General features: G+C 48.8%; 1 protein-coding gene across 1 annotated transcript in view; it reads left to right on the plus strand.

The window, feature by feature from the left end:
- The window catches only part of LOC129697894 (collagen alpha-5(IV) chain-like), a 172,651-nt gene that overhangs the window by 77,167 nt on the left and 81,116 nt on the right, over positions 1 to 14,368 (plus strand). The window contains exons 2-4 of the mRNA XM_055636616.1: positions 12,841 to 12,900; positions 13,939 to 14,028; positions 14,112 to 14,156. Coding sequence (XP_055492591.1) covers positions 12,841 to 12,900; positions 13,939 to 14,028; positions 14,112 to 14,156 — 195 coding nt within the window. The remainder of the gene's footprint in view (positions 1 to 12,840; positions 12,901 to 13,938; positions 14,029 to 14,111; positions 14,157 to 14,368) is intronic.

Raw genomic sequence — 14,368 nt, forward strand, 5'->3', positions numbered from 1 at the left:
TTTTATACAGCGAGGTGGGGGGTATTCACCATTTTGTACAGTGGATACTAATTAACCAGGAGCTTTAATCTCGCTATTTAATCAGGATTATTGAAATGCCTGGACCTCAGCACATCTCAGCGCCCCTGTTGGGCGAGAGGTTCCTGGGACTGCAAACACTGATTGACTCGACCATCAATCTGACGCCACCGGTTCCCACCTCCCCAACTACGCGTCTCAGGTCACCCACCACTTGAATGCTCACACTTTGCCTTTGTCACTTGGTGCCTGGAACATGCAGGAATTCAGGCTGTCCGGGAGCCTCGTATATCTGGTCTGCTGTTGCTGCATCCAGCAGTCTCCCGTAAACAGGGCCTCCTTCAAATCTCTGGTGATTTTTTATTGATATGCACCCACCAACTTTGCACTCCCCCCCTTAACACTCCTTTCACATACTCTCAATTTTGCTCTTCTCTCGACCCTCCCCACCTACACTCACTCATTCACCACCACAGGTCTCTGATAAATCCTTGAGGTCTTGTGCCACCGTGTGGGCGGCACAGCGGTAGATTTGCTGCATTTTTACAGCGCCAGAGACCCGGGTTCGACCCTGACAACTTGTGCTGTCTGTACGGGGCGTGTTCGTTCTCCCCGTGACCGCGTGGGTTTTCTCCAGGCGCTCCGATCTCCTCTCACCTTCCAAAGACCTGCAGGTTAGTCGGTTAAAATCTGCTTTGTCCCAAGTGTGTAGGATGGTGCTGGTGCTCTGGAGATCGGTGGGTCAAAGGGTCCTGTTTCCACACTGTATCTCTAAACTAAACTTGTATCTGGAGAAATTGCCCGCTCCTCTTTCCTTAGCCCCCAACCCCCCAACGCAGTCTTGCTCACAGTGTGTAACAGCTGCATCTTGTCCTTGCTGTTAGATCTCCGGCTAAAACAAGACGGCAAATGCTTTTGTAGGTTGCTTGATGTTCTTCAATCGAGTTGCTCGTTGACCATTTGCCAAGGCAGGCAGGTTCGCTTTGATCAATGTTTGTTTAAGAATCGCTTGTAGTCTGGGTGACGGAACAGGGTGAAATATTAGGACTAGCCACACTGAATTATTCAATCAAACGGCAGCAGATATATAAAATTTACATTTTTCTCTTGTGAGACCAAAGTTAAAACACAAATAAGCCTTCTATGGAAAAAGGTCCCGCTCAGCCCCGTCTGACCCAGTGGTTTGATCTTGGCTGGTGCTCCCAGTGTGAAGAACTGCAGGAATGCATCTGTACTTTAAAGGAGTGTGCAGGAAGGAACAGCAGATGCTGGTTTACACTGAAGATAGACACAAAATGCTAGAGTAACTCAGCGGGCCAGGCAGCATCTCTGGATAGAAGGAATGGGTGACGTTTCGGGTCGAGACCCTTCCTCCACTTCCAATCAGGTCTGGCCCAACTGTTAAAGAAATGACAATATGTAGAAAATGGATCCCTTCAATACTTTCTTCAGCCTTTTCCTTCAGTGTAGATTTACTGCTCATTCAACAGTACAAAGGAAAGACAGGAGGCTATTCAGCCCTTCAAACGGTTTCACTCTTCAGTTGAATCACAGCGGGTCTGTACCTTAAGGGCCTGTCCCACGAGCACGCGACTCCATGCTGCAAGCGCGACCTAAAGGGCCTGTCTCACCAGCATGCGACTCCATGCGGCAAGCGCGACCTAACGTGGTCGCTTGAGCCGTACGGCCTCGTGGGGCTGGTCCCACTTCGATTTCCGGAGCCGTAAGGAGCCGTAAGGAGTTGGTCCCGACATCGCGCGGGGCTCCGCAAAACTGACCCGTGTTCAAAAATTCCGCACGGCAACGGCCTGCCGGCCCGCAGCCGCCTCGACGCCGTGTCACTCACTCGACCTCCGCGCTTGCCGCATGCCTATGGCTCAAGCGACCACGTTAGGTCACGCTTGCCGCACGCAGGTCGCATGCTCGTGGGACAGGCCCTTTAACCCTATTTCCCTGATTTGATCCACAAACCCAAAACAAATCCATGTGTAGGAAGGAACTATGATAGGGGTATCCTTTTGCATACCTTTCATGAATTTGTTTCTTTGCACCTTTTCATATCTCTCGTTTCCCTCTCCCCTGACTCTCAATCTGAAGAAGGGCCTCTCCCCGAAACATCACCTATTCTTTTTCTCCAGAGAGGCTGCCTGACCCGCTGAGTTACGCCAGCATTTTTGTGTCCATCCATCAGGGTAAATGTAGGGAATGGTGAAAGCGCTCGATGAGCCAGGCGGCACCCGTTGAGAGGGAACCGGTCGATGAACCAGTACTGGGGAAGTGAACATCCAAGACGCTTTCAGTTGCATGAAGGGGGAGAGGCAGAGAGAACAGGGGGAGTGTGTGAGTTAGAGTGGAGGGCAAGGTAACCACTACTTTGAAAACCGGCAGCTGGAATGAAATAATACAGAAACTAATTTGGACTAAAAGCTTTGCTTTTATATTTTCAGCTGACTGCAACCTCGAGGTTTTTGAGGTTTGGGAACTGAGAGCTCTTGCTATTGCTGTGGGTCATAAAACTGGCAGAGAGTTATTAAGGCACATTAAACCTTGTCAGTACCAGCCAACTGGTTTATATAATGTTCGGTAAATGTTATTTTTCCAACCAGAAGCCATACCAACAAAATAAACATTGGCAGCATACTAGCACAGTGGTAGAGTTGCTCCCTAAAAAGGCCTGTCCCACTTATGCGACTTTTATGGGCGACTGCTGGCACCCGTGATAGGTCACCGAAATTTTCAACATGTTGAAAATTCAGTGGCAACCAGAAAGATGCCACAACTCTTTGGAGACCTCTCATGACCACACAGGCAAACCCTGGCGACATGTTGCGGGTGACCTCTCATGACCTTAGGAGACCTCTCACGACCACACAGCCTGTATGGTTGTATGTGGTCTCCAATGGTCGTGAGGGGTCTCCAAAGAGTCTTTCTGGTCACCACTGAATTTTCAACATGTTGAAAATTTCGGCGACCTATCACAGGTGCCGGCAGTCGCCTGAAAAGGTCGCGTAAGTGGGACGGGCCCTTAACAGAGCCAGAGAGCCGGGTTTGATCTCGATCGCGGGTGCTGTCTGTGCGGAGTTTGCATGTTCTCTCTGTGGCTGTGTGGGTTTACTCCGGTTTGTCCTGCCACATTCCAATGACGTGCTGGTCTGTAGGTAAATTGGCTTCTGTAAATTGCCCCTAGGATGGGAAACGGGGATAATGAAGAACTGGTGTACCAGTGATCGATGGTCGGTGTGAATTCAATGGGTCGAAGGGCTTGGCCCCACTCTTTATCTCTAGACTAAATCTCTAGAATACATTTTGCTTGTAGTCTAAGTGAAGCAAGTGCACATCTGGGCAATCATATTGCAGAGAGCATCAGTTAATATTTCCACTAGCATTCCTGGAAAACGATGGAATTCTGACCGTCTCGATTTTTGAGGAACCAGGGCAGCAAATGTTAGCAGTGGCGAACATTTATACCAAGTTCCAAAGCAACAACAGCCCATGGCGGGGCCAGGTTAAGGCAATGCCTGGGCAAGGGATAGACCGTCTGAAAGGAGGAGAGGAGCAGTGGTGGTGATGGAGGGGTTCAGAAGAAGTTCCAAGGAAGTGGACTGAGAACTGGTGACCACGGAGGCAGTGAGCTTGGAGAAGGGGTGGCAACAGGTTGCAATATCATCAAAGATGAGGTTTTTGAAATGTCAATGGCCTTTAATCTTGGAGCCCAGGCGACAGACGATTGCAGTAGATCAGTGTCAGGCAGTCAGCACTTGTCCATGTTTATCTCACTGGTATGTCGTGTCCGACAATGTTGATTGCAGATCTGCTCAAACTTGCAAAGTAAACATGCACCTCGAAACTTCCTGGAAACTCCACAAGGTTTGTCGGTGCCACGGCACTCTCGGAATCACAATCACAGTCGACAGCTACGTTGACCTTACTATCATCATCTGTTATCCAATGGGAAAAACAATTAGTGTTATTTTTTTAACTTGAACCACAACTGGTGTGATTCATGGATAGTTTCCAAAGACATCAAATCTGGGCGCTGGCCTACAAAGATAATGCCGTACAAGAACCCCACACAAGACTGCAGGCCTGGGAACCATATGTACAGTGCGCTCATCCGGAGGCTGAGCCGCACGGGCCACTCTCTCTACCCTTCCATATCTCTAGTTCCCCTCTCCCCTTTTTCTTCTTCTTGCGTATGGCGTGCACAGCCTAAAGTTGGCGGACAACTTGTTCTATTGGATCTTATTTGATTGTGCACGCCGGGTTGATTGCATTTGTCAAAACAGGGCGGACCACGTGAAGGTTGCAATCTCCCACCCCTCCCTCTCCCCTGACTCTCAGTCTGAAGAAGGGTCCCGACCCAAAACGACGCGACCCTATTCCTTCTCTGCAGAGATGCCACTTGTCCCGCTGAGTTACTCCAGCATGTTGTGTCTGTCTTCGGTGTAAACCAGCATCTGCAGTTCCTTTCCTACACACTTTGAAACACTGAGCGTTTCAAACTCCCATTCCCTGCCCCGAGTTCTTTAAAGTTTGAGTTCAGTCAGTGTGAGTCCGTGCAAGCGGACAGGAGTCATTAGTTTCCATTCACTGCCTCTGACAATGTATTCTTGTAAATCCCGGCGGTTGAAAAGGACTTTGGAATTTTGAGGGACAATCTCAGAGCCAGCGAGGAGAAAGGCCGCATTATGCGTGAAATGACATTAAAAGACTTGTTACTGAATATCTGATTATGTGCGAAGGGGGTTTTATGTTAAGAGGACAGAGATGCTATCTGTTTAGAATCAAAGTTTAGGAGGAAGTTTAGTACTTTAGGAGAGGGGGCGGGGTGGGTCTGCAGGCGGGTCCAAAGTGGAATGGAGTGTCTGTCTATCTGTTCAATGTCAATGGGGTGGGGAACTGAAGCGAACCATTGCGAAACCTATCTGCTGATGGAACTGTGTTTTTTCCAGATACATAAAAATAAGTCCCGGAGTAAATCCTGGAGCAGCACCGCTGAAGAGCATGGATAGGTGACATTTTAGCTCGAGTTCTTCCGTGCCTTTTTTTTGTGAAAACTAGCATCTGCAGTTCATTTTGTTTCTACATTCAAATTTAAGTATCTCAGACACTGAAGAAGGCTCCTGACCTGAAAGGTCACCTATCCATCTTCTCTAGGGATGCTGTTTGACCCTCTGAGTTACTCCAACAACTTTGTGACTTTCTTAAATTTAAATATGTAGCTGGGCAGTTCAGGGATGATTCCAGGAAAGTTCACAACCCTCATTAGACTTTCTTTAGACTTCGAGGAGGTAGAGGCGTTCGGTGTGTTTTCTTGGCCACAGCGAAAATGTGGTTGGACCAGGACAAATTGTTGGTGATGTTTACATCAAGAAGGTTGAAGCTCTCGACCATCTCCACTTCAACAATATTGATACAGACTGGGTAGTGTGCTCCACCCTGCTTCCTGAAGGAAGGCTCCTTTGTTTTCCTGACATTGAGCGAGAGGTTGTTGTCTTAACACTATGCTACTGAGCTCTGGATCTCCTTCCTGTACTCCATCTCGTCATTGTTTGAAATCCGGCCCGTAACTGTGGAGTCAGTTGCAAACTTGTAAATGAACAAGTCTGCTGCAGAGCAGTACTTGGCTTCTGAATGCATGAATGTATAGGGAGTATACATCTCCCTGGTGTCGAGAATTATCTTGCAGGCCGTTTTGTTGTTTATCCTTATTGTGAGTGTTTTATGGGTCCACAGTGGCACAGGGGTAGAGTTGCTACCATACAACGGCAGAGACCTGGGTTTGACCCTACTATGGGTGCTGTCTTCATGGAGTTTGTGTGTCCTCCCTGTGACTGCGTGGGTTTTCTCTAGATGCTGCAGTTTCCAGCCACATTCCAAAGACGTGCAGGCTGTAGGTTAATTGGTTTCTACAAAATTGCCCTTAGTGTGTAGGATAGAACTAATGAATGGGTATCGCTAGTCGGCATGGACTCGATGGGTTGAATGGCCTGTTTCTATGCTGTATCTCTAAAAGTCGAGGATTCAGTTGCAGACATGGTCAGGAGTTTGGAGATAAGTTTATTTGGAATTATGGTGCTGAAGACCGAGCCATGGTCAGTAAATAAGAATCTGACATTGATGTTATCCCGGTCTTCCAGAGATAAAGGGCCTGTCCCACGAGCATGTGACTCCGTGCGGCAAGCGCGATCTAACGTGGTCTCTCGAGCCGTACGGCCTCGTGGGGCCGGTCCCACTTCGATTGCCGGAGCTGTATGGAGTTGTGAGGAGCTGGTCCTGACATCGCGTGGGGCTCCGAAAAACTGACACTGTCCAAGAATTCCACGCGGCAACGGCCTGCCGGCCCGCAGCCGCCTCGACGCTGTAAGCACCGCCTCGACGGGCGTGTGCAGCGTCTTGACATCGTACGTCACGCACGAACTTCCCCCGGACTTTGCTCGAACTTCACATGACTCACTCGACCTCCGTTTGGTGACCCCCGCTTCCCGGTTTGGTCGCGTTCGCCGCATGCAGTTGCACGGTTTGGTCGCGCTTGCCGCATGCAGTCGAATGCTCGTAGGACAGGCCCTTTAATGTAGGGAGATGATGTCTGCTATTGATCTGTAGCAGCAGTAGGGAATTACAGTGGATTAAGGCTGTCTGGGAGACTGGGGTTGACGTGGGCCATCACCAGCCTTTCTAACAACTTGAGGTTATTAGATGTCAGAGCCACCAGTCATGAGTTCATTTTTCTTAGGCACTGGGATGATAGTGGCTTTTTATAATGCAGATGGGACCTCAAATTGAAGTAAGAAAAGATGGCTTTGCCAGGTGGTCTTTGCATGTTCTCAGGACACAGTCGAAGGCTCCGTCCAGACCAGTCAATTTCTGTGGGTTCACTTTCAGGAAGGACAATCTGGGTATCTGATGGTGACCATGGATACAGATGCAACCAAGGCCGTTGCGATGGATGGCATCATTCATGCCACCACTATTCAAAGTGAGCGTAGACTACATTGAGCTAGTCAGGGAGGGACCCGTTTGTGACCAATGATTCTGTCCAACTTCACTCCATAAACCCATAATCTGTTATAGAATGGAAACCTTGCCGTAATCACATCCCAGTTCACCACATATACCAGACCTCTCCCGCCCCTCCCTCCCTCCCTCCCTCCCTCCCTCCCTCCCTCCCTCCCTCCCTCGATGCTTCATGCTGCCTCAGGATAGCAGCCCACATCATCAAGACCCTCTCACACCCTAGCAATTTTCTCTTCTCCCCCCAACCGTTGGACAGAAGGAACAAAAGGTAACGTTTTTTCGATTTTCATGTGGACTCGTCGAGCATCAGATTGGCTTGGGATTGGATAATGGTGCCAGTCAGAGTGAAATAGGAGCCTCGACTATCTCCCCATCTCCTTCCCCCATGGTCTCAGCCCTAGACTGGATCACGGCAAGCAATTTGTACTGAGCAAGATCCGACAGGATTAATATAAACGGTATTGCAGGGTATATTTTGTTGTTGTGCAAGGAAGAATACTGAGCTGAAGAATGGTCTCGACCCGAAACGTCACCCATTCCTTCTATCCAGAGATGCTGCTTGTCCCGCTGAGTTACTCCAGCATTTTGTGTCTGTATTCAGCTTAAACCAGCATCTGCAGTTCCTTCTTACACAATACTTAGCTCATGTTTCTATCTATGTTTATCGTTCATTAGAGGAACAGCTGAGAGATTGATATAATGTTTTATCTAAAATACACCTCCCCTGACAGTGTGGAACCCCAACAGTGTGTAACCCCAACAGTGTGGAACCACGACAACAGTGTGTAACCCCAACAGTGTGGAACCCCAACAGTGTGGAACCGCAACAGTGTGGAACCGCAACAGTGTGGAACCCCAACAGTGTGGAACCCCAACAGTGTGGAACCGCAACAGTGTGGAACAGTGTGGAACCCAACAGTGTGGAACCCCAACAGTGTGGAACCGCAACAGTGTGGAACCGCAACAGTGTGGAACCCCAACAGTATGGAACCCCAACAGTGTGTAATCCCAACAGTGTGTAACCCCAATAGTGTGGAACCCCAACAGTGTGTAATCCCAACAGTATGGAACCCCAACAGTGTGGAACCCCAACAGTATGGAACCCCAACAGTGTGTGTGGAACCCCAACAGTGTGGAACCCCAACAGTGTGGAACCCCAACAGTGTGGAACCCCAACAGTGTGGAACCCCAACAGTGTGGAACCCCAACAGTGTGTAACCCCAACAGTGTGTAATCCCAACTGTATGGAACCCCAACAGTGTGGAACCCCAACAGTGTGTAACTCCAACAGTGTGTAACCCCAACAGTGTGTAACCCCAAAGTGTGGCCTTCTGACAACGCAGGACCAAGACAATTGACCTGTCTCTCTCACAATAGTTATTGTGGCATCCTCCTATTGTTTCAGTTGTACAGGGCCCTATTGAGACCACATCTGGAATATCATGTGTAGTTTTGATCCCCTAATTTGAGGAAGGACATTCTCGCTATTGAGGGAGTGCAGCGTAGGTTTACAAGGTTAATTCCCGGGATGTCATATGCTGAGAAGCTGGGCTTGTACACTCTGGAGTTTAGAAGGATGAGAGGCATTCTTATTAAAACATATAAGATTGTTAAGGGCTTGGACATGCTAGAGGCAGGAAACATGTTCTGGATGTTGGGGGAGTCCACAACCAGAGTCCACAGTTTAAGAATAAATAAAGGTGCCCCTCCTGCACCTACTTTCTATGTTTCTATATTGGGGACGATCAGCCATAATCACAATGAATTGCGGTGCAGGCTCGAAGGGCCGAAAGGCCTCCTCCTGCACATATTTTCTATGTTTCTATGTTTCTAGTAAGGGGTAAGCCATTTTGAACGGAGATGAGGAAACACCTTTTCTCACAGAGTTGTGAGTCTGTGGAATTCTCTGCCTCAGAGGGAGGCCGGTTCTCTGGATACTTTCAAGGGAGAGCTAGATAAGGTTCTTAAAGATAGCGGAGTCAGGGGATATGGAAAGAAGGCAGGAACGGGGTATTGATTGGGGATGATCAGCCATGATCACATTGAATGGCGGTGCTGACTCGAAGGGCTGAATGGCCTACTCCTGCACCTATTGTCTATTGTCTATTGTGTCTCTCTCTGTGCACACACGGGGTTCTCCGCCCTCTTGCTTTCCATCTACTTTGCACCAGTTGTTGTCCAGCTATCTGACTGCTGGCCATTGTGTGTCAGGACACGTGTAAAGGTGCTGGACTCTGCTGGACTCTGAGGGTTGACTCCAAGCTGAAGATTCAGGGTGGGATGTTTGGTAATTAAACTACAAGTTTGTCTCGGTTCCATCGCTGTTGGCATGTGGTGGTTGGATTCAGAGCGGGTATCTGCTGCCCTCTATCGCAAAACCTAGTAATTACAGACAGATACCACACATGAACAATAAATAACCTCTAGGCGCAGGCTTCCCTATTCTCAAAGGGAAACGCTTGTCCACATCAACTCTGTCCATCCCTCTCATCATTTTAAAGACCTCTATCAGGTCCCCCCTTAACCTTCTGCGCTCCAGAGAATAAAGACCTAACTTATTCAACCTATCTCTGTAACTTAGTTGTTGAAACCCAGGCAACTCTCTCCTAAATCTCACACTGGACACACCTTGCTATGACATAACCCCTCAAGATGTTCTGCTGCACCTGGTCCTAGAATGCTGAAGGTAGACAAAAGTGCTGGAGAAACTCAGCGGGTGCAGCAGCATCTATGGAGATGCAGCATCTATGGAGATGCTGCTGCACCCACTGAGTTTCTCCAGCATTTTTGTGTACCTTCAATTTTCCAGCATCTGCAGTTCCCTCTTAAACACCTAGAATGCTGAGATGCCTCTAATAGAGGGAGACGCCAGGAAGGATCCCTGGATCTGTGCGGCTCAAGATCGGAGATGGAAGAGAAATGGAGAGAATCCAGGGAATCAATAATCATAGTAACATCGAGTTGAACAGCAGAACAACAGGCCGTTTGGCCCATCACATCCATGCCAACCATTTTGCCCACCTACACAAGCCCAATTTGCCTACATTAGGTCTATGTCCTTCTATAATTGTCTAGTAGTCTGTATAAATGTTTCTTCAACATAGTGATTGTATCTGATTCCATCACCTCCTCTGGCTGTGTGTTCCAGATATCAATAACTACCTGTGTGTAAAACAAAACATCCCCACTTTCTCTTAAATCTTGGTCTCACGTTAATCCTTTGCCTCCTTGTTTTTGGTTATCGTTCCATTGGAAAGAAGATTCCTCCTGTCTAGTCTATGCCTCTTATAATTTTATGTAACTCTTATCAGGTTATCCCTTAGCCTCCAGGGAACACAAGTTCAGCCTATCCGATCTCTCCTCATAACCAAATTACTTCATGCAATATCCAGTACAATCACATCCACATAGCGGGATGAACATGCAAACACCACACAGACAGCAGAGTGGTGTTACTGTGGAATTCATTGCCTCAGAAGACTGTGGAGGCCAGGTCAATGGATATTTTTAAAGTAGAGATAGATAGATTCTTGATTAGTACGAGTGTCAGGGGTTATGGGGAGAAGGCAGGAGAATGGGGTTGAGGGAGAAAGATAGATCAGCCATGATTAAATGGCATGTTAGACTTGATGGGCCGATTGGCCTAATTCTGCTCCTGTCACCTATGAACAGCACTGGAGGTCAGGATTGTACCCAAGTAAGTAAGTAAGTACGTTTATTGGCCAAGTATTCACATACAAGGAATTTGCCTTGGTGCTCCGCCCACAAGTAACAACATGACACACAGTGACAGTTACGAATGACTCAGAAAACACTAAACATTAATAAGAATAAAACATTAATGATAAAACACCATTGATCGAGCATGTGAACCAACAAAATACCAGATCAAAGGGAGGCTGCAGATTTTTGGCTGTTGAGTAGAGCAACTACTCGTGGATAAAAACAGTTTTTATGTCTGGCTGTGGCAGCTTTGACAATCTGGAGTCGCCTTCCAGAGGGAAGTGATTCAAAGAGTTTGTGGCCAGGGTGAGAGGGGTCAGAGATGATCTTGCCCGCTCGCTTCCTGGCATTGTAAGGCTGTACCATGGTACCACTCTGATACTCAACTCTGAGGCTTTGTCTGGGAGAAGGGGCTCGACCCGAAACGTCACCCGTTCCTTCTATCCAGAGATGTTGCTTGCCCCACTGAGTTACTCCAGCATTCTGTGTCTAAGCTTGTTTGAGTGTTAACTATCGGCGAACTGCTGTCACAATCCTCCCTTGAGCTGCCCCGGAGCTGGGGTGATGTGGAGGAAATGTGCCGAATTTGATGCTAAATCTGGAGCACAGAAGGATGTTTACTTGATATTTCAGAGCATATCCACGGGATATCCACCCAATTCTTCTTTCACTCTTCCTGTTTACAAAGAAAGTTTTGTGTTTTTTCTGCTTGAAATATTTCTCCTGGTCCCTCGTGGTCACTGAACAGTGCAGATCTGAACTGATCATTTAGGAATGGTCAAAATGGGTTGTGGATTTGAAGTATTTCATCTCATTCTTCAAATTTAGTAGAGGAGTGAACGAGAAAGAGAGAGTGAGAGAGAGAGAGATTGAGAGAGAGAGAGAGGCAGTAGAGGGGAGGAAGAGGGAGAGATAGAAGGGGGAGGGTGGGAGAGAGAAAGAGAGAGATAGAAAGAAGAAAGGAGGAAAGTGTGCAAGCTACGCACTGTAAATGGCTCGATTGTAATCATGTGTTGTCTTTCCGCTGGCAAGTTAGCACGCAACAAAATATTTTCACTGTACTTCGGTGTACGTGACAATAAACTAAACTGAAACTGAGAAAGAGAGAGGGAGAGAGAGCCTGAAGAAGAGAGGAGAGGCATCGTAGTAATTGATAAAGGCCTTACATCTAGAAAATTTGATTTGAGTCAGATTCCCATTGTCTTTGGAGTTGGTTTGTTCTTCCTGCGACCCATGTGTTTCCCCCGGGTGCTCTGGTTTTCTCCCATACCCCAAAGATGGATAGAAATTGTTATATAAACTGGATTTTCTGGAAATCTGAAATCCAAGCATAAAATACTGTATAAATTCAGCAAGTCATGGAGTCGTACAGTATGGAAACACGCCCGTTGGTAAAATAGGGACTGATATAAGATTAGTATTGGAGGGTGGTTGAAGATCAATATGGACTTTATAGTTTGAAGGGCGTCCGATATCTTGGTATGACTCCAGGACAAAGTGGTGGGGGAGTCAAGGAGATAGGGACTGAAAGAGGAAGGGAAGGAGAGAGAGAAAATGAGGGAGAAAGAGAGGAATTGAGAGAGGGAAAAGAGAGCAATGCAGAAACTGAGAGGCCAGGAATGAAAGAGGAAGAGAGAGTGAGGGAGGGAGGGGAGGGAACGAGAAAGGGGGGGGGGGTGGGGGGGGGGGGGGGGGGTGAGAGAAGGAGACTGTTGTTCAATCATAGTGTGAGGAACAACACAGAGAATTAACCCCGGTAGTTAGATAGACTTGGAAAAAGAGACGGAGAATGCTAATAAATGCTCTGTATTTTCAGTAATGGAGTAGAGGGGATGTGCAGCTAAGCACACAATACTGGGGGACATTGACCTCAGTACCCTCTGGGATGGAGGCACCACAACCAACCAGGAGGCAGGTGATAGGGTCAGGGACTGCTCTGTGAGGGTGTATTCACAGGGGGCATGGGCGCACCCTGTGTGTGGGGGCACTAGTGTATGAGGGGGTTTCCCATGTGACGGGGAACTCCACGAGTGTACACACTAACTAGAATCCCCCTTCTCTCTCTCTCTCTCTCACCTACAGGCCTGCCATGGATGCACTTCCAACACCAAATGTGACTGCAGTGGTGTCAAAGGAGAAAAGGTGGGTGATGCCCAGAGTGGGTGAGGGTCAGGGTGAGGGCAGTGGGGCTTGAGCTCTGTGTGGGGGGGGGGGGGGGGGGGGTAATTAACTGGGATTGGGGGTAGAGGTTTGTGTGGGGGGGGGGGTAGTGATGACTGGGATGGGGTTTGAGGTCTGAGTGGGGCTAGGAATGACAGAGATGGGGGGGGGGTTAGGTTTAGGTTGGGGTAATGATGACTGTGATGGAGGAGGGGGGGGGGAGGGTTAATCTCATGGGGTCTTGGAGGGGGTGGTGTGACATCTGGGGTAGGACGGGGTGTCGCCCAGTGTGGGGGAGGAGGATAGTCTGGGGGGGTCACCCATGTGGTGTGTTGAGGAGAAGAGTTTTGGGTGGGGGGAGAGGTCCAGGTGGGGAATGATGTCCAGGAGAGGAGATTGAGGTAATGGGTGAGGTCCAGGGGGAGTGTGGTCGGAGGGGGGGGAATGAATGTGGCCAGAGATTGTTTGTTGTGGGAGGAGAGGATGGAGGGGGCGAGTCCAGGAACAGTTGTGTGATGGGATCGGTGATGGAGGGTGTGGTCCAGGAAGAGTGGTGGGGGTGGGGGGGGTGATGGGGGGGTGATATATAGAATGGGGGGGTGAATCGTGGGTGTTGGGGGTATGAGGGGGGGGTTGTCCAGGTGGAGAGATCCAGGTGGGGAATGCTGTCTGTGTTGTTTGGTGAGATTGGTGGTGGGGGGTGAGGTGTAGCAAGGGTGAGATCATGGGTGTGTGAGTTGACGTTCTAGGCGGGATGGATGAGGAGCGGGAATGGGTAAGGTCCCTGGTAGTTAGCTCCCTCGGTGTGGGAGAGCCCCTTGGGAAGGGGAAGTGTCGTCCGGAAGGGTTGTGAGGTTCCTCTTGGGCGGTCTGGGGAGGGTAGATGTCCAGTGATGGAGCAAGGCCCATCCATCCCACACCAGGATCCCACTGAGTATTTATCCTTCCCCACCCATCTGCACCCCTTGCTCCAGTGCTGCAGTTGCACTTTTTGGTGAACCATTGTGTTTATGTTTTCAGGGTACGATGGGATTGCCTGGTTTTGCAGGGCCGCTGGGAATGCCAGGATTCCCAGGAGTAGAAGGACCACTTGGGGCTCCCGGGTCAAAGGTGAGCCCCGTCATATCATCAACGTTTCTGTACCATCTGGCGATCGGAGACATTGTGTAACGAGATTCCTCTTTCTGTTCCAGGGAGACTCAGGCGAACCAGGTCTCACGGGGAAAAAGGGAATCCGGGTAGGTACCTTGTGTAGTTAATGTTCACACCTCAGAGGCTGATAATCCACGGAGTTCTGATCCACTGGTATATGACGAAAATATTGCAGATGCTGGAAACCTGAGATAAATCGAGCTGCTGAACCAGGGGAAGTCCCTGGTGAGGAGTGTTTGAAGTACAGCAAGACCAGCACCTGCACTGCACACATATACTGCATGCACACAACATATGC

Source organism: Leucoraja erinacea, chromosome 6 (genome assembly GCF_028641065.1).
Source record: "Leucoraja erinacea ecotype New England chromosome 6, Leri_hhj_1, whole genome shotgun sequence".
In the NCBI taxonomy this organism is placed as follows: Eukaryota; Metazoa; Chordata; class Chondrichthyes; order Rajiformes; family Rajidae; genus Leucoraja; species Leucoraja erinaceus.